Genomic DNA, 21,384 nt, shown 5'->3' with positions numbered 1-21,384 from the left:
ACTTGTGAAGTGTTGGATCACTTTCTGGCTTCTCCTGTTGCTGCCAAATTCAGCAAAGATAAGTGTTTGGTTTTTGTATCTGTGGCCCACTGCTGTGTGCTTGTTTCAGTTTTATTCCTGCTCTGATTGTAGGATTCACTGGAGTTGCAGATTTACGCTCCTACATCTTTTAGTAGATGTAGGAAGTTTTTTGTATATTCTGCTGTGTATGTTTTGAAGGGTTTTAATACTGACCGCACAGAACTCTGTCCTATCCGGTCCTATCTAGCTAGAGTGGCCTCCTGTGCTAAATCCTGTCTTTTCTGCCTGTGTATGTTTTTTCCTCTCCGACTCACCACCAATATTTGTGGGGGGCTGTCTATCCTTTGGGGATTTTCTCTGAGGCAAGATAGTATTCCAATTTCCATCTTTAGGGGTATTTAGTCCTCCGGCTGTGACGAGGTGTCTAGGTGTGTTAGGTACACTCCACGGCTACTTCTTGTTGCGGTGTTAAGTTCAGGATTGCGGTCAGTATAGTGGACACCTTCTCCAGTGAAAGTTCTCATGCAGCTCCTAGGTCACCGGATCATAACAGTTATACTCCTGTTGCTACGACTTCTGTGCTCACTCACTACGGCACACTTCCTTTCTTGTCCTTTCTTAGGAGGCTGCCGCATGGGTTGCAGGCGCAGCTCCGTGTCCTTCTTTTCCTTCCTGGTCCGAGCCCAGTCTGCTCCTCTCCTCTCCTCCTGACTATCAACTTCTCCCTCCAGTCAGAACTGCCTCCGTCTGCAACTGTCTAACTTCCTAACCAAACCCCCAGTTTTACCCAAGTGTGAGGAGTTGCCTAATAGATAGAACCCTTAGCTCCCCCTGGTGGCCGGCGTGTGAAGCGTGTGTGTGGCTGTGATACCTGGCAGGGTGAACTCCTTTGGTGCCATCAGATGTAACATCGCTCCCCCTGGTGAAAGAACGACATTACTGCAACGACCAGGACTCTGGGGCGCTGCATATTTAACATGAGCTGTGCATTATACTACATGTATGACTATGGGCTGTGCATTATCTGCGTATATGACTATGAGCTCCTCTGTGCATTATACTACATGCATGACTATGGGCTATGCATTATATTATGTGTATGTCAATGAGCTCCTCTGTGCATTATACTACATGCGTGACTATGGGCTGTGCATTATACTGCATGGATGACTATGGACTGTGCTTTATATTACATGTATAACCATGGGCTGTGCATTATACTACATCAGGGGTGGGGAATCTTTTTTTTTGCGATGGGCCATTTGGATATTTATACCATCCTTTGGGGGCCGTACAAACTCCACCCACAAAGTACATCCTGACTCTGGCACTGGTGTCAGGACGTAATCTTTCATTGCATGCCCTTCAGTGTTCAGTAGTGAATACTACATGCAGGGGTGGATTAAGGGTAGCCAGGGCCCCGGGCTGTTCAGACACTGTGGGCCCCCCCGGTCATGTGACGGGGGTCATGTGACGGAGGTCATGTGAAGGGGGTCATGTGACAGGGGTCATGTGACGGGGGTCATGATATACCCGAACCAGATTATTCCAGAAAAATGGCCGGGCCCTACTCTACTGTAACCTATTGAATATTTGTTAAAATCTGCAATACAATTTAGGTATATTTTGACCAATAATATCACATACAAGGAACAAATACCACCGCACCATGACCAGACCACAAATTATAACCACAGTGATTGAACAATATCACATACAAGGAACAAATACCACCGCACCATGTCAAGACCACATATTACCACCACTTGGTGACCAAATAGCACATACAAGGGACAAATACCACAACACCATTTCCAGACCACATATTACCACCACATAGTGACTGAATACTACAATACTGATCAAATAATAAAACCATCCCACAATGGCCAGCAGAGTACTTGGTCTTATACACATCCTATTAGTACTGTGTTAAAGCAACAAGACCAAGATAAGCATATAATATAGGACACTCCAAAACTACATAGAGACACTAAAGAACATACGGAGTCTAAGTCCCATTAATCCAAAATATAAGTACAACTCTTTATTAGTAAAACCGTACATTACATAACAAAATACATGAAGACATAAATAAATTGTAAATTGTAACAGACATATAATATTCGAACAAGGAACCAAAAAGTAACACTGAAAAGAGTCCCTGCTAGGCAGCAACCCCTATAAATCCCTGTCAATTGTAAATTCATAAAGTGCCAGTAGTGCATCAAGTCAGGGTGAAAGACACCACATGAACCCATAAGACTAGTACTCCATCCGTTAGCCTCCCCTCATGGGAACCTACGTGCCAGGTGCGGCAATTGTCATCTTGAGTCAGGCTCAGTGTCTCTTACCCATGGGACAGGAGTATACGGGTCACCGCCGCGGCCCCAACGCGCGTTTCGCGTCGGCTTCGTCAGTATGTCCAATTGTCCAGCATTGCCCCCAGTGTGTTCAGCAATCTGCCCCAGTGTCTCCAGCATTGCCCCAGTGTCTCCAGCATTGCCCCAGTGTCTCCAGCATTGCCCCAGTGTCTCCAGCAATCTGCCCCACTGTCTACAGCATTGCCCCAGTGTCTCCAGCAATCTGCCCCAGTGTCTCCAGCATTGCCCCAGTGTCTCCAGCATTGCCCCAGTGTGTCCAGCAATCTGCCCCAGTGTCTCCAGCATTGCCCCAGTGTCTCCAGCAATCTGCCCCAGTGTCTACAGCATTGCCCCAGTGTCTACAGCAATCTGCCCCAGTGTCTCCAGCAATGCCCCAGTGTCTACAGCAATCTGCCCCAGTGTCTCCAGCATTGCCCCAGTGTCTACAGCATTGCCCTAGTGTCTCCAGCATTGCCCCAGTGTCTCCAGCAATCTGCCCCAGTGTCTACAGCATTGCCCCAGTGTCTACAGCATTGCCCCAGTGTCTCCAGCAATCTGCCCCAGTGTCTGCAGCATTGCCTCAGTGTCTACAGCATTGCCCCCAGTATGTCCACCGTAATGGTTATCAAAAAACAAAACAAAACAAAAAAAGAGTCTCCTCACCTGACCTGTGCGCTCCAGCGGCGAGCTCCCTCCAGCAGCGCACACTCGCCGGCGACTGACAATGACGTCAGACGCCGGTGACGTGTGCACTGCGCCTGCGGCCGACATCAGCTGCCAGCCTCCAATTGGCTGGCGGCTGTTGTTAACTATTGACGTGCGGGCGTGCGCCCGCACGTCCGTAGGAAACCGCCGCAGGCAGCGCTGGAAGGAGCCCGATGAGCAGATGAGATGGGGCCCGATGCGGGCCCCCTCTCTCTGCCCACTGGGTCGGGGGCACACAAATGCCGGCGGCGGCCGGCGGGCAATCTGTGCGGTAGCCCAGGGCCCCCCACACCACTGGGCCCTGGGCTACCGCCCATATTGACCCTCTGATAATCCGCCCCTGACTACATGTTTGTGCTAACAGAGAGGAAGAAATTAATGAGCTTGTAGCAATCAAAATACAGCTCATTGCCCAAGAATGCGGACCCTAGAATCTGCTCAGGGGGCCTGATAAAAGGTCATCAAAGGGCGTAAATGGCCCTGGAGCCTGAGTTTCCTCACCCCTGTACTACATGGATGACTATGAGCTGTGCATTATATTACATGTATGTCTATGGGCTCTGCATTATATTACATGTATGACTATGGGCTGTGCATTATACTACATGTATGACTATGGGCTGTGCATTATAGTACATGGATGACTATGGGCTGTGCATTATGCTACACTTACGACTATGAGCTGTGCATTATATTACATGGATGACTATGAGCTGTGCATTATATTACATGGATGACTATGGCCTGTGCATTATGCTATATGGATGTCTATGGTCTGTGCATTATACTATATTGATGACTAGGAACTGTGCATTATACTACATGTACGACTATGAGCTGTACATTATATTACATGGATGACTATGGGCTGTGCATTATATTACATGTATGACTATGGGCTATGCATTATATTACATGGATGACTATGGCCTGTGCATTGTACTATATGGATGTCTATGGGTTGTGCATTATACTATATTGTTGACTAGGGACTGTGCATTATACTACATGTACGACTATGAGCTGTGCATTACATTACATGGATGACTATGGCCTGTGCATTATACTATATGGATGTCTATGGTCTGTGCATTATACTATATTGATGACTATGGGCTGTGCATTATATTACATGGATGACTTGGAGCTGTGAATTATACTATATGGATAACTGAGCTATGCATTATTCTACATGGATGACTATGGGCTGTGCAGTATACTATATGTAGGACTATAAGGGGTGCATTATACTATAGGGAGGACTATGGGCTGTGCATTATACTCATGCTATGTGGCCTTATGATTTGCATGTATTCCCCTGGTGAGTATAAAGATCCATTTTTTTTCTACACATTAAAGAACAGCGGCAGGATATGGAACATATACCAGTTTGGGTATATACAGTGCCTACAAGTAGTATTCAGCCCCCTGCAGATTTAGCAGGTTTAATAAGATGCAAATAAGTTAGAGCCTTCAAACTTCAAACAAGAGCAGGATTTATTAACAGATGCATAAATCTTACAAACCAAAAAGTTTTGTTGCTCAGTTAAATTTTTATAAATTTTAAACATAAAAGTGTGGGTCAATTATTATTCAACCCCTAGGTTTAATATTTTGTGGAATAACCTTTGTTTGCAATTACAGCTAATAATCGTCTTTTATAAGACCTGATCAGGCCGGCACAGGTCTCTGGAGTTATCTTGGCCCACTCCTCCATGCAGATCTTCTCCCAAGTTATCTAGGTTCTTTGGGTGTCTCATGTGGACTTTAATCTTGAGCTCCTTCCACAAGTTTTCAATTGGGTTAAGGTCAGAAGACTGACTAGGCCACTGCAACACCTTGATTTTTTGCCTCTTGAACCAGACCTTGGTTTTCTTGGCTGTGTGCTTTGAGTCGTTGTCTTGTTGGAAGATGAAATGACGACCCATCTTAAGATCCTTGATGGAGGAGCGGAGGTTCTTGGCCAAAATCTCCAGGTAGGCCGTGCTATCCATCTTCCCATGGATGTGGACCAGATGGCCAGGCCCCTTGGCTGAGAAACAGCCCCACAGCATGATGCTGCCACCACCATGCTTGACTGTAGGGATGGTATTCTTGGGGTCGTATGCAGTGCCATCCAGTCTCCAAACGTCACGTGTGTGGTTGGCACCAAAGATCTCGATCTTGGTCTCATCAGACCAGAGAACCTTGAACCAGTCAGTCTCAGAGTCCTCCAAGTGATCATGAGCAAACTGTAAACGAGCCTTGACATGACGCTTTGAAAGTAAAGGTACCTTACGGGCTCGTCTGGAACGGAGACCATTGCGGTGGAGTACGTTACTTATGGTATTGACTGAAACCAATGTCCCCACTGCCATGAGATCTTCCCGGAGCTCCTTCCTTGTTGTCCTTGGGTTAGCCTTGACTCTTCGGACAAGCCTGGCCTCGGCACGGGAGGAAACTTTCAAAGGCTGTCCAGGCCGTCGAAGGCTAACAGTAGTTCCATAAGCCTTCCACTTCCGGATGATGCTCCCAACAGTGGAGACAGGTAGGCCCAACTCCTTGGAAAGGGTTTTGTACCCCTTGCCAGCCTTGTGACCCTCCACGATCTTGTCTTTGATGGCCTTGGAATGCTCCTTTGTCTTTCCCATGTTGACCATGTATGAGTGCTGTTCACAAGTTTGGGGAGGGTCTTAAATAGTCAGAAAAGGCTGGAAAAAGAGATAATTAATCCAAACATGTGAAGCTCATTGTTCTTTGTGCCTGAACTACTTCTTAGTACTTTAGGGGAACCAAACAGAATTCTGGTGGGTTGAGGGGTTGAATAATAAATGACCCTCTGAAAAGACTTTTCACAATTTAAAAAAAGAAAAGAAATAACATTCTTTTTTTTGCTGCAGTGCATTTCACACATCCAGGCTGATCTACAGTCCAAATGGCACAATGCCAAGTTAATTCCAAATGTGTAAACCTGCTAAATCTGCAGGGGGTTGAATACTACTTGTAGGCACTGTATATTCCAGGATGGGGCCCAGGGTAAGAGACACATAATATATAATATATAAAGCTGAATGTGTGTGTGTGTATGTGTATGTCCGGGATTGGCATCTGCACTGTCGCAGCTACAGCCACAACATTTTGCACAGTCACACGTCTGGACCCCGAGAGCGTCATAGGCTATGTTGTGAGGCGAAATTTTAACCCCGCGCATTTCAATTCACCAAACAATTTTGCTCCTATCTACATAATGGGGAAAAAGTGAAAGGAAAAGTGTTGGAGGCAAATTGACAGCTGCCAGATGTGAACAAGGGGAACTTAAAGAGTGAGAGCGATGGCATCAAAGAGTATATACCGTACAGTTGCTTAGGTGGGGCCCCGACATGGGATACTCACCACACACAGGGATATAAACACACACACAAAATGCGCCATACACTACCACGTGCTTGAACACATATACCACCCTCAGCACACATTTCACCACACATACACCAACCTCGCCACATAAAAGTCGAAACACAAAAGTCGCCGCTCAAAACTCGCCACGCGCAAAACTAAGTTCATGCAAAACTAGGCTCATGCAAAACTCGCCACACGTGCAAAACTCACCTCATGGAAAACTCACCACACGCAAAACTTGCACACGCGGAAAAATTGCCACATGCACAAAAGTTGCAACACATGCAAAAGCTGCCTCACACAAAACTTGCACATACTCAAAACGCACCACACATAAAACTCTCCACACGCAAAACTTGCCATGCGCAAAACTTGCTGCACACAACTTGCTACACTAACCTGTCACATGCAACTCAACACACGAAAAGTTGCTACACGCATGTTGCCACACAAAACTCATCTCAAAAAAGTGGCTACATGCATGTCGCCACATGCAACTCAACACACACAACTTGACACATGAAACTCGCCCTAAAACACACACAAGTGTGGTATTATCCTTCAAAAATAAAAATCTGATTTAATAAGCAGACAAACTACAAGAGCAACAAATGTACCATATAGGAAATACGGCAGCTGTCAGTCACATGACCTGTCTATTATGTGTATGTGTGAGCTAATATATACTGCCAGGGGAGAGGGCTTCCTGTTGGCTGGGGATTTATCAGGCTGCCAATTTAGTTTACAAATACTGAGGTAAAAATACTGAGCAAATAACGTGTGAACGAGGTCTAATACAGGAGGAGATGACACACAGGTATATACTATATACAGGAGAGATGACACACAGGTGTATACTATATACAGGAGGAGATGACACTTAGGTATATACTATATACAGGAGGAGATGACACACACATATATACTATATACAAGGGAGATGACACACAGATATATACTATATACAGGAGGAGATGACATACAGGTATATACTATATACAGGAGGAGATGACACTCTGGTATATACTATATACAGGGGAGATTACATGCAGGTACATACTATATATAGGGGAGATGACACACAGGTATATACTATACTAGATGGTGACCTGATTCCAACGCATCGGGTATTCTAGAATATGCATGTCCACGTAGTATATTGCCCAGCGACGTAGTATATTGCTCAGGCACATAGTATATTGCCCAGTCATGTAGTATATTGCCCAGCGACGTAGTATATTACCCAGTCACGTAGTATATTTCCCAGCCACGTAGTATATTGCCCAGCCACGTAGTATATTGCCCAGCCACGTAGTATATTGCCCAGCCACGTAGTATATTGCTCAGCCACGTAGTATATTGCCCAGCCACGTAGTATATTGCCCAGCGACGTAGTATATTGCCCAGTCACGTAGTATATTGCCCAGCCACGTAGTATATTGCCCAGTCACGTACTATATTGCCCAGCCAAGTAGTATATTGCCCAGTCACATAGTATATTGCCCAGCCACATAGTATGTAGCAGAGCCGCGTAGTATATTGCCCAGCGACGGAGTATATTGTCCAGCCACATAGTATATTGCCCAGTCACGTAGTATATTGCCCAGCACAGAGCCACGTAGTGTAGAGACTTAAAAAAAAAACATATACTCACCTTCCGAAGGCCCGTTGAAGTCCTGCTATACTTACCATCCGCCGCCTTTCCCGCTCCTCACCACGCTCCCGGGACCGCTCCATTGCAAGCAGCAGCTTCCGGTCCCAGGGCTGGTGTGAGCAGGACCTATGATGACGTTGTGGTCACATGACCGTGACGTCACGGCAGGTCCTTGTCGCACACCAGCCCTGGGCCCGGAAGCTGCCACTTGCAATGGAGTGGTCCCGGGAGCGTGGCAAGGAGCGGGAAAGGAGGCGGATGGTGAGTATAGCAGGTTTTTTGTTTTTTTTAAATTATTTTTAACATGACATATTTTTACTATTGATGCTGCATAGGCAGCATCAATAGTAAATAGTTGGGGACACACAGGGTTAATAGCAGCGGTAACAGAGTGCGTTACACCGCGGGCCGTTACCGCTGCCATTAACCCTGTGTGAGCGGTGAGTGGAGGGGATCATGGAGCGGGCGCCGGGCAGTGAGTGCAGGGGAGTAGGGGAGGGACTAATCGGACTGTGGCCGTCGCTGATTGGTCGCGGCAGCCATGACAGGCAGCTGCCGAGACCAATCAGCGAATGAATAACCGTGACAGAAGGCCAGACAGACAGACGGAAGTACCCAGGCTGTGTAAGGGCTATTTGACCAAGAAGGAGAGTGATGGGGTGCTACGCCAGATGACCTGGCCTTCACAGTCACCAGACCTGAACCCAATCGAAATGATTTGGGGTGAGCTGGACTGCAGAGTGAAGGCAAAAGGGCCAACAAGTGCTAAGCATCTCTGGGAACTCCTTCAAGATTGTTGGAAGACCATTCCCGTTGACTACCTCTTGAAGCTCATCATGAGAATGCCAAGAGTATGCAAAGCAGTCATCAAAGCAAAAGGTGGCTACTTTGAAGAACCTAGAATACAAGACATAATTTCAGTTGTTTCACACTTTTTTGTTAAGTATATAATTCCACATGTGTTAATTCATAGTTTTGATGCCTTCAGTGTGAATGTACAATTTTCATAGTCATGAAAATATAGAAAAATCTTTAAATGAGAAGGTGTGTCCAAACTTTGCAAGCTGTACTGTGTATATATATATATATATATATATATATATATGTCTGTTTTAACAGGTTCATTCTGTATGATGGTTTGATTGTGGTGGGATCGGCCTGCCTCACTTATGTGAGTCTACAGCTACCTGGTATCTTTAATAAAAAGTCTCCATTTATTCTGCCAAATGACCGAGATCTAAATATAAGACACCTCAGCTCTGCACTATTACAAAAAGTTCTCTTTAAAACTCATCTGTCAGACAATATTGGCCCTTACGATAGTTTAGATTGCCAAAAGCCACCGAGCCCCGTACTCTAATTACCCCAGAGAGGTTTCACCACTACTTACTCATTTATAACTGATAAAGACTGTTGAGTTTGATCATTAGAAGTTATTGTCTATAGTCAGTTTTGACTACAGTAGCTGCTGCCCAAAATACTCTGATTTAACCACTTCCCACAACCAGTTTTGTGTTCTTAATCAGGCCCCATTTTTCATATCTGACGTTTGTCTCTTTATGTGGTGATAACGTTGGAATTCTTCACAAAGGATAATAGGAATCAAATAAAACTTATTTTCCAACTTCTCTTGAATCCGACAAAATCCTATATACGGTTGTACACTACTGTCTGGGCACATGGCAGGGTTAAAAAGGGAAGGAGCGCTATATAGTTATATGAATGTAGATTTTGCTGAAATAGTTTACAGACAAATTTCTATTGTTCATGGTCACCTGGCAACTCAAAAGATGGCTACACTAACAGGCTTGATGCTATCTATTCCGTTTTCCAGATCCCAGGCATTGTCTTGCTCACCACCCTTTAACCTTGTTACATGGATCAGGACTAAAGGTACCGTCACACTAAGTGACGCTGCAGCGATATAGACAACGAGCCGATCGCTGCAGCGTTGCTGTTTAGGTCGCTGTAGAGACGTCAAACACAGCAGCTCCAGAACGATGCAGGAGCGATCCTGTGACGTAACGGCGACTCACTTATCGTTGTAGCTGGTTGTTAGCTCCATGTAAAACATCACTGGCATTGTTGTTTTTGATGTCAAGCACAACGATACACGCCGACCTGACGACCAAATAAAGTTCTGGACTTCTAGCTCCAACCAGCGATATCACAGCGGGATCCAGATCGCTGCTGTGTGTCAAACACAACGAGATCGCTATCCAGGAGGCTGCAACGTCACAGATTGTTGTCGTTCTCGTTGTAAAGTTGCTGAGTGTGAAGGTACCTTTACACAGGGACTCCTAGGCTTTTGCTTCCATATTGCTTGCCGTTTGGTGGTGTGAGATAACAAGAACAATAGTAAAGTAACCGGGTCAGAACCAGGATGTCAGAGAAAATACAAAATCAGAAGGCACAAGAGTAGTCAGTTAACGGGACAGAGTTACAACAGGAAACAAATACACGAGCCGGGAGCTGAGCACAGAGGACTAAACCAGAGGAGACCAAGGCTGTATCTGACAGCTTCCAGCAATATGCTTTGAGTTTTAGTATGGTTTGGTACTTTACAACTGGCTGAAGCAGAGAGCTGATTACTTCAGCTGGACAGAGCACACACCCATACTGACAGACAGGATGCTACTACCAGTTCCGAGCACCCTAATCCTAGTTTTTGGACAGAGCCTACACCACCCTGAGCTTCTGGTTCTGACGTCTCCTCCATCACTAGCACCGCCTACAGAATGAATGAGGCCTGTCCTTGTGACAATAGCAGATGTTGCAGGAGCAGATACCAGAGAAGATAGTGAATATTTTGACTCCACAGCCATTGTTCAGAAATTAGCACACAGTGGATGTTGGAGAGTGAAAATTGCACATTTGCCATTTTATTACTAAACACATAATGCCCAGATTGTGCTAAAGCACTGAAAGAGATGGACAGGGTTCCCAAAAATTAAACCAAATTAAACTAAAAAAACCCCTCATACTATATACAGAATCTTATTAAAGATTATCATAAAAAAGGGGGATTTATAATTATAATAAAGTCATGGTGGTGGAGTGGGCCTGGACCTCAAATCATCAGCATGCAGCGTAATTTATAATATGTCCACACTAGCAAGTGACACTGATATTTTATCATCCAGTGGAACCAAAGCCATGTTCTGATTGCTTTGCCAACTAATTTGAAACCCTTTTCCATGATGAACCCCTTGAAATAGAGGGTGAAACATGTTGGAAGCTGGGAGCTATGGTGTATTATACTTTGAAGAAACTATAAGTATCATGTATATTTAATCAACTGATATGAACTACTAGATGGTGGCCCAATTCTAACGTATCGGGTACTCTAGAATATGTAGGTAGTATATAGCACAGGCTACGTACTATATTGCACAGTGACGTAGTATATAACACAACCGACGTAGTATATAACATACCTACGTAGTATATAACAGAGCTACGTGGTATGTAACACAGCGTACGTAGTATATAGCAGAGCTATGTAGTATATAACAAAGCCACGTAGTATATAACATAGACACGTAGTGTATTGTACAGGTATGTAGTATATTGGTCAGCCACGTAGTATATAGCAGAGCCACGTAGTATAGAACATAGCCACGTAGTATATAACATAGCCATGTAGTGCATTGTACAGGTATGTAGTATATTGGTCAGCCACGTAGTATATAGCAGAGCCATGTAGTATATAACACAAGCCACGTAGTATATTGCACAGGCACATAGTATATTGCACTGCCACGTAGTATATAACACAGTCAAGTAGTATATTGCACAGCCACGTAGTATATAACACAGTCACGTAGTGTATTGCACAGCTATGCAGTATATTGGTCAGCGACATAGTATATAACATAGCCACGTAGTATATTGTAGAGGCACGTAGTATATTGCATAGCTACGTAGTATATTGCACAGCCACGTAGTATATTGGAGTCATGTTGCATATTGCACAGTCACGTTATATATTGCCTACCTACATAGTATATAGCACAGAGATGTAGTATATAACAGAGCCCACGCAATATGTAACATAGCCCACGTAGTATATAGCAATGTGAGCGCTATATGCGTGGTTAAAAAAGACTTAAAATAAAAAATAAACATATATACTCACCTTCCGAAGGCCCCTTGAAGTCTTGGCGCTTGTGTGCGGTGCACGCGGCAGCTTCCAGTCCCAGGGTTGGTATGAGCGCAGGACTTGTGATGACATCGCAGTCACATGACCATGACATCACGGCAGGTCCTTCTCGTATAGCATCCTTGGCACCGGAACCTGCCGCTTGCACTGCGGAGGGTGAGAATAACCTTTTTGTTTTTATTATTATTATTTGTAACATTAGATCTTTTAACTATTGATGCTGCATAGGCAGCATCAATAGTAAAATGTTGGTTACACACAGGGTTAATAGCAGTGTAACGGAGTGCGTTACCCGCGGCATAACGCGGTCCAATACCGCTGGCATTAACCTTGTGTGAGCGGTGACTGGAGGGGAGTATGGAGCGGGCGCCGGGCACTGACTGCAGGGGAATAGGGAGGGACTAATCGGACTGTGGCCTTAACTGATTTGGTCGCGGCAGCCATGACAGGCAGCTGGCGAGACCAATCAGCGACGCGGGATTTCGGTTACGGAAGTTGCAGACAGAAAGACAGACAGACTGACGGAATTACCCCTTAGACAATTATATATATATATAGATGTCAGATATACACCATTGTCTCTATTATTTCTAATATTATTCATAAAATCAGTGAACATTTAGCTGAGACTTAGGAAACATTGTCCCTCTGTCTCCATTTGTGCCTGTATCTGGATACTGACCGATATATGGATATCTGATTATCAGATGTATATCCATTACATCTTTAACTACAATGCATGTGACTCCTTGCATAATATCTACCCTGAATGTGGGAGTATACTACCTATGCTGCCTATTTTATGTCCTGGAATATTCTGTGGTTACTGTATAATTTGATATTTGAGCAGATAGTTTAGATGTCAATGCTATTGTAAGGAGGAGAGCCGGCTTTGGCGTGCCTTGTCTGGGATGATTCCGGAACCACCGGTGCTGCCACCTGAGTTGCAAGGGGGAGAGTTTAGTTCTCCTGACAGACCTTTGAACTTTAGACCGGGGGCGTGGAGAGTATAAAAGGGAAAAAGTGCAGGGGAACGAGGTCAGTGGTGGCGGGAACTGTAGTGTGCTGAGGCAGAGTGTGAGCCCTCCTACGCTGGACAGTCAGGGCAGAGTAGGCCCAAGCCAGAGGGGCCTATGGAAGCTTACCGGAGACTTCAGGTGGAGACGCTTCCCGAGATTGCTGACAGTACTGACTCCCGTAACACCACTGAGCGTGAGTGACCCTTCCTTACGACCAGACCGCAGAAGGCGCACTCCGAGATGAGACAACCAGGCCACAAACAGAGTGAGGCTGCCTGACATACCTCCCGCATACTCCAGTACTGTGTTGGCGCGTAGAAGAAAGGACTGTCTCCTCTCCAGCTTATCTTCTCTTGGACCCAGGACCCGCAACATTACATCCCAGGACCATTGATGACACCGGGACTCAGGACCCCTTCCGGACCAGGAAGACGCAGGATTCTTCAAGCGTACCAGCCGGGACACCACCACCATCATCTCAGAGGCTGCTACTCCTCAACGCCAGATCAATAAGTTTGATACCTTTGAACTCTCCCCTATCCTATCATACACCTGTTGCCCCTAAGTTAATCAAGCACAGTTCTATTATCTTTCCGTCCATTTATTCTCTCTCTGTGTGGAGTAATGCTGTTTTATTAAACCCCTCTGTTAACCCTTGCTCTGCCTCCAACCTTTATTGCATCCTGTATACCTTGTATACCTGCTTCACTATATCTGGTATAAAGGTTAAATGGTCAGAACAGGAGATACAGATACTACCTATTAATATCCAGCAGATTACTCTATATATCTACGGTATTTACCAGCAATTAATCTAAAAGTATATTTGTGAGATTACGACCTTTTCTTCTTATCCTTTTGAGATAATTTGGTCCTCCCTTCAACAGTGACTGTTATGGAAATTTGGTTTGGATAAATCTATCCCTGTGTGTGCTGCAGCCGTTCCCAATAAGACTGAGCATTTTGAGCGCTCATCAAGAATGAGACTGTACACCATGGTGACAGAATAACATTCCACTAATACTGACGGTTTATTGTATATACATGGTTTTATAGGTGCATACAGAAAAGGGGTGGTTAGTTAATTAACATACAATTAAACTGCTATGTTATTGGTTGTCTGAATACATGAAAGATTCTTGTTAAGGCATAGCAACAAGCTGATTTAGCACTTCATAAGTAGCTGTCATCTTTTTCCTGCTATTCAGCAAAAATCTACACATCATCTAAGACATCTGGTGTTTGTTCCTATTTTGGTGTCTGGAAATACCAAGGAACTGTCTGGTCTGAGCTGGTCTGGCTCATGGGGTCAAGTTAAGCAACTGATTATAGTGTATATATTAGCTGTGAGTATATATGAGTTTATATGCAAGTGAGATCTATATGAAATATATATATTTCAATCACATGACCAAAACACAAATAAATTCCTTTGTGCTGATGCTATAACCCATCTTAGTGATGCCCTTTATTGCTACAGGATGATTATATTATTTTTGTATTCACTATTACTGTCAATGTATCACTTTTCTCTAGTATATCTAGAGCATAATAGGGTCAGGGAGGGAGAGCCGACAAGGAGCAGGGATATCATAATGCAATACTAGGGTGCCAACCTCTGCTGAACGGTAGAGTGGGGCTTTGGATGCTCCCATGGGGCCAGGCCCACTTCCCCATCATGATTTTATTATAATTATACATCCCTTTTTATGATAATCTTTAATAAGATTCTGTATATAGTAGGAAGTTTTTTTCAGTTTAAGTTACCCAGATTGTGCTCCAGGAGTCACACACCTACACCCTAAATTAAGTGGGTTCTGCTCACTATAGTAATGCCAAATACATGGATGCTAAATGATGTTTGGACACACTGCAAAGCTCAGAAGGGAGGAAAAGATTTTACTTTGGGAAAGCTGAAATTGCTGAACTGGCTTATGGAAGCCATGGTGCTTTTCAGGAGCCTTTGAGCCACTGATTATATGAAAACATCTGTTTTTCCATTGAGAAATTATGGACCTGAGTGAGGACTTGTTTTTAGTGAGATGAGTAGAAGATTATGTTGGTATTATTTCCTCCTAGAATTAGCAAACAGCATGAACCAGTGTAGTATGGTGTTCAACTATGAGGTTTTCTATTAGACTGTGAACTCTGTCATGGTGAGCCCATTTTTTTTAACATAACTTGCCTTTTTTACCCACAGTTTCACTAGAAATGTCCAAAAATATAAAATTCAAGGATATTTTATTCAAAAAGTAATAATTGGTTTTATTCTTGGCAGATTACTGTACCAGGAGATCAGAGGAACAGCTGACATCTTCAATTTTTAAACCAGATGATTTTGAGATCCCACAGGATACAATTGAAGTGAATGCCATTACTCCAGATACACCATCATCCTGTCACAGCAAAGATCTATCATCTGATCCTTTGAAACAGGTTCTGTCTTCTGATTCTTTACCGACTACTAAGGAAAATCCAAGTCAGAAAATAAGCATTAAAAAACAAATTGCTACTCAAGCAAAGAAGTCATTTTCATGTTCAGAATATGGAAATTGTTTTCCCCTCGAAATGTCTTTTCTTACACATCCAAAAATTCACCCAGCGGATCATAGATTTTCTTGTTCCAAATGTGGGAAATGTTTTAACCAGATATCAGATCTCGTTATACACCAACGAACCCACAAAGGGGAGAAGCCTTTTTCCTGTTCAGAATGTGGGAAATGTTTTAACCGGAAAGCTCATCTTGATAGACACCAGAGAACTCATACAGGGGAGAAGCCTTTTTTATGTTCAGAATGTGGGAAAAGTTTTGTACAGAAATCAAATCTTTTAGAACATCAGATAATTCACACAGGGGAGAAGCCTTTTTCATGTTCAGAATGTGGGAAAAGTTTTAAGTGGAAGACGAATCTTAATAGCCACCAGAGAACTCACACCGGGGAGATGCCTTTTTCATGTTCAGAATGTGGGAAATGTTTTACAGAGAAATCAAGTCTTATCAGACATCAGAGAACTCACACAGGGGAGAAGCCTTTTTCATGTCCAGAATGTGGGAAATGCTATAACCAGAAAACGCATCTTGATAGACACCAGAGAACGCACACAGGGGAAAAGCCATTTTCATGTTCAGAATGTGGGAAATGTTTTACAAAGAAATCAAGTCTTATCAAACACCAGAGAACTCACATAGGGGAGAAACCCTTTTCATGCTGAGAATGTAAAAAATGTTTTATGAAGAAATAATTTCTTCTTAGTCATCAAAGAAATCACACAGGGGAAGCCTTTTTCATGTTCTTAATGGGTGAAATGTTGTATCTTCTTAAAGGGACTCTGTCACCTGAATTTGGAGGGAACAATTTTCAGCCATAGAGGCGGGGTTTTGGGGTGTTTGATTCACCCTTTCCTTACCCGCTGGCTGCATGCTGGCTGCAATATTGGATTGAAGTTCATTCTCTGTCCTCCATAGTACACGCCTGCGCAAGGCAAGAGGAGGACAGAGAATGAACTTCAATCCAATATTGCAGCCAGCATGCAGCCAGCGGGTAAGGAAAGGGTGAATCAAACACCCCAAAACCCCGCCTCTATGGCTGAAAATTGTTCCCTCCAAATTCAGGTGACAGAGTCCCTTTAAAGTAGTCATCCACTACTAAGACAACCCCTTGTCATTCCTCATGTTTAGCCTGGTTACAATTAAATTATATCACATGAGCCCTGCACTTAATCAGCACCAGCTTTACTGTCCCTGTCTTCAGACTTATTGAACATCAACATGAAGCCAAGGCTGCGGCTGCTCTCTTACTTCCCCTTGATGTTTGATTTGTCCAAAGGTGTGGTCACCAGCGTTGATTGGGCTCAGGGCTCACATGACGTAACAACATCACATGAGTCCCAAGAAGGCAAGTGTTGACACCACTGGAATGGTGCCGACATGGGAGATTAGTTTGTGTTTTTATTTTAACAGAACTGTACAAGTACGTGCATGAAAATGTGCATATGTAGCAGAGATGTGTGTGTATATATAATTGTGCATATGTAGCAGAGCTGCGTGTTTATGACAATATGCATATGTAGCAGACAGGGCTGTGGAGTCGGTAAGCCAAGACTCTGACTCCACAATTTCCCTGAGTCCCGACTCCACAGCGCTGCCTCACTGAGCATGCACATAAAGTGCAGTACAGTTTCATCTCAACTAAAAGCCTTAATCCTTAGATCAGGAAGAGAACAGACATTTATAGGACATTTAATAACTTTCTCAAATTCTTATGAAAACATTTACAGTACATACTGCATTGAACTACTGTATCCAATTTATTATATATTTTTGGAGTCGGTCCATTTTATACCAACTCCACCAAAATGGATGCCTACTCCACGACTCAGACTCCACAGCTTCCGCAGCAGAGTTATGTGTGTATGTAAATGTGCATATGTAGCAGAGTTGAGAATGCATGTAAATGTGCGTATGTAGCAGAGTTGTGAATGTATGTAAATGTGCGTCGGTAGCAGAGCTGTGTGTATATAAATGTTCATTTGTAGCAGAGCTGAGTGCATACACTGTCCATGCAGCGGTGCTGTGTATATCTATATGTGTGCTTCAGTGTGTTCATTAATGTTGGTGCCATGACGCTATATGTGAATAAAACACATGATGCAGAAAAACACGAACAAAAGATTTATTACTTCCATATTTTATCCTAGTGATTTAAATATTCTAATATTCACCCCTCCATTTTACACCATCAGGGAAGATTTAAGTATTAGGAAAAATGTTTTTGCTTTTTTCTGATGTCTAAACCTTGGATTCATCTTATGGTTAGGTGGGTTTTATAGTCCAAAAAATACAGTATATTAGAAATAAAAATATATGCAGATACTAATATCTTAAATCCAAAAAGCTCATATTCTCTTCATTTCTGAAGAGACAATTTGCATACTTAATTTCCCAGTGGAGCGTGCAAAGCGTTTAATCCTACTCATCCTGGCGTACCAGACTTGGCATGTCACTCTCTACAAAGAGAAATCTTACCCCTTAGATTCCAAGCATTAATATAAAAAATATACAGTGCCAAATAAAGGTATAAAAAGTTAAAAACTAAACGACACACAAATATGCAAAACAGTTACAAAATAAAAATGGATAAATAGCAGAAATACCTTTTAACATTTCCATCTACAGTTATGTTCTGCTTCCTTAAGGGAAGGAGAATGAATTATGGTTCACACCGGCATATGCAGGCCCTCACATGTGAACAACTTTCTGTTTTGCAACCCATCTTTTATATACCTGGTCCTGTGCTCATGTTTCCAAGATAGCCTGGATTATAATATTACAATTGGTGGTCTGTGACTGGATCCTGGGCTAATTTAGGGGCAAACGCCTAGCACTTCATGCACCCCATCAACATAGTAAGTAGGGAATATCCAGCCTAGCCACAATCACCATCTGTCAACACTTTGAAGCTTTGCTTGCTAGACTGAGGTGTCACAATTGGCACCTCTCAGTATTCTTCCAGGAGACCCAACTATGGTTCTGAGTTCCTGCAATAAGAATAGGCAGACATGATGTCATTTGTGTGGAGAAAGTCATGTGAATGCAGATTTAACTTGTTCTTTTACTGCTGTTCTACATCACTCTTACAATTATACTGTATATTTCCTTCACATATGTCACCAATTTTCTAAGTTAATATTAGGTGCTATTGACATGAAATTATCACCAGAATGCCAGTGAACTGTCTCAAGACCTTTCTAACCTTATTGTAGTAAAACATAGTGATGGCTTTGGTTACAGAAAAATGTCTGAACTACTGAAGGTTTCAGTGATTACGGTTGCGGCAATAATCCAGTAGTTGAAAGAACATAATTTCACCATAAACCAGCCACGGCCAGGTTTCAGGCAATTTCAGAAAGAGGAATGAAAATAACTATCCCAAAATTTGTTCAAGAGCCAAAGACTACCCGAGAAAAGCTACAAATACCTGGAATCAGTAGGGACAATTGTTTCAAAGAAAACTATAAGTAATTCACTCAACCTACATGGCCTGTAAGCATGCTCACCTTGCAAAACTTCATTGCTGATCAAAAAGTATGTTCAAGCACGTTTAAAGTTCACTTAACAATAGTTAGACGAGTGTGAAATACTGGGAGAATATAGTCTGGTATGATGAGACCAAAATTCAACTCTTTGGATGCAATAATACACACCATGTTGGAGACCAAAATACACTGCTTATCACCCCAAACCACCATACCAACAGTGAAGTTTGGAGGTGGGAACATCATGGTGTGAGGCTGTTTTTCATCATACGCCACTGGCAAACTTAATGTAACTGAAGCAAGGATGAATGGACAAATTTTCAGCGGCATTCTTGAAAAAAGCTGCTGCCATCTACAAGGATGATGAAGATGAAACGAGGGTTTACATTTCAGCAAGACAATGATTCCAAACACAGTTGGCTTTAGATAAAGAAACTGTACTGTCAGACACAACCATTACACAGTACAGAGCAGAGGCACATTTATGAATGAATCAAACTTTTCATGATGTAGGGGTTTAAGTATCTTGGTCCTCCATAAAACAGAAGACTTAATGAAAGCAAATACAGTGGATTCTATGGGAGAGAGAAACCAGCACCAAACAACGCGAGAAACACAAGTGCTTCCCACTAAATTAGAATATCATCAAAACATTACCGTATATACTCGAGTATAAGCCGACCCGAGTATAAGCCGACCCCCCTAATTTTGCCACAAAAAACTGGGAAAACTTATTGACTCGAGTATAAGCCTAGGGTGGAAATGTAGCATTTACCGGTGAATTTCAAAAATAAAAATAGATCATTATTTCCCCATAGCTGTGCCATATAGTGCTCTGCACAGTTCATATTGCCCCATAGATGCTGCACAGATGCCCCATATAGTGCTGTGTGCCGTTCATACTGCCCCATAGATGCTGCACAGATGCCCCATATAGTGCTGTGTGCCGTTCATACTGCCCCCATATAGTGCTGTGTGCCGTTCATACTGCCCCCATATAGTGCTGTGTGCCGTTCATACTGCCCCCATAGATGCTGCACAGATGCCTCATATAGTGCTGTGTGCCGTTCATACTGCCCCCATATAGTGCTGTGTGCCGTTCATACTGCCCCCATATAGTGCTGTGTGCCGTTCATACTGCCCCCATATAGTGCTGTGTGCCGTTCATACTGCCCCCATATAGTGCTGTGTGCCGTTCATACTGCCCCCATAGATGCTGCACAGATGCCTCATATAGTGCTGTGTGCCGTTCATACTGCCCCCATATAGTGCTGTGTGCCGTTCATACTGCCCCCATATAGTGCTGTGTGCCGTTCATACTGCCCCCATATAGTGCTGTGTGCCATTCATACTGCCCCCATATAGTGCTGTGTGCCGTTCATACTGCCCCCATATAGTGCTGTGTGCCGTTCATACTGCCCCCATAGATGCTGCACATAAATCTGTGCTGCCGCTGCTGCTGCTGCAATAAAAAAAAAAAACCACATACTCACCTCCCTTGATTGCAGCTCCCAGCGTCCGGTCCCGGCGCCTCCATCTTCCCGGCGTCTCCGCTCTGACTGATCAGGCAGAGGGCGCCGCGCACACTGTATGCGTCATCGCGCCCTCTGCCTGAACAGTCAGAGCGCAGACGCCGGGAAGATGGAGGCGCCGGGAAGATGGAGCGACGCCCGGCGGCTGGAACGCGGACAGGTGAATATAACATACTTACCTAGTCCCAGCGATCCTTGCGCTGTCCCTGCCTTCCTCCCCGTCTTCTGTGCTGCAGCATCTTCCTGTCAGCGGTCACCGGCACCGCTGATTAGAGAAATGGGAGGTGGAGCCGCTTATTCATATCTCTAATGAGCGGTCCCACGTGACCGCTGAAGAGGGGAAGAAGCTGCAGCACAGAAGACGGGGAGGAAGGCAGGGACAGCGCGAGGATCGCTGGGACTAGGTAAGTATGCCTCAGCGCCCTCTCCCCCTCACCCGCCGACCCCACCACTACCGTGACTCGAGTATAAGCCGAGGGGGGCACTTTCAGCCCAAAAATTTGGGCTGAAAATC

The 21,384-nt window shown here is 43.9% G+C and overlaps 1 protein-coding gene across 1 annotated transcript in view; it reads left to right on the top strand.

Moving 5' to 3' along the window:
* Window positions 1-17,956, top strand: part of LOC138663551 (oocyte zinc finger protein XlCOF8.4-like) — a 53,604-nt gene extending 35,648 nt beyond the window's left edge. The window contains exon 7 of the mRNA XM_069749793.1: window positions 15,581-17,956. Coding sequence (XP_069605894.1) covers window positions 15,581-16,515 — 935 coding nt within the window. The 3' untranslated portion in view covers window positions 16,516-17,956. The remainder of the gene's footprint in view (window positions 1-15,580) is intronic.
* The last annotated feature ends 3,428 nt before the right edge of the window (window positions 17,957-21,384 follow it).

The sequence above is a fragment of the Ranitomeya imitator genome, chromosome 2 (assembly GCF_032444005.1).
Source record: "Ranitomeya imitator isolate aRanImi1 chromosome 2, aRanImi1.pri, whole genome shotgun sequence".
NCBI lineage: Eukaryota > Metazoa > Chordata > Amphibia > Anura > Dendrobatidae > Ranitomeya > Ranitomeya imitator.
The sequence above is the reverse complement of the archived record's forward strand: the minus strand, read 5'-3'. Positions and strand labels throughout refer to the sequence as shown.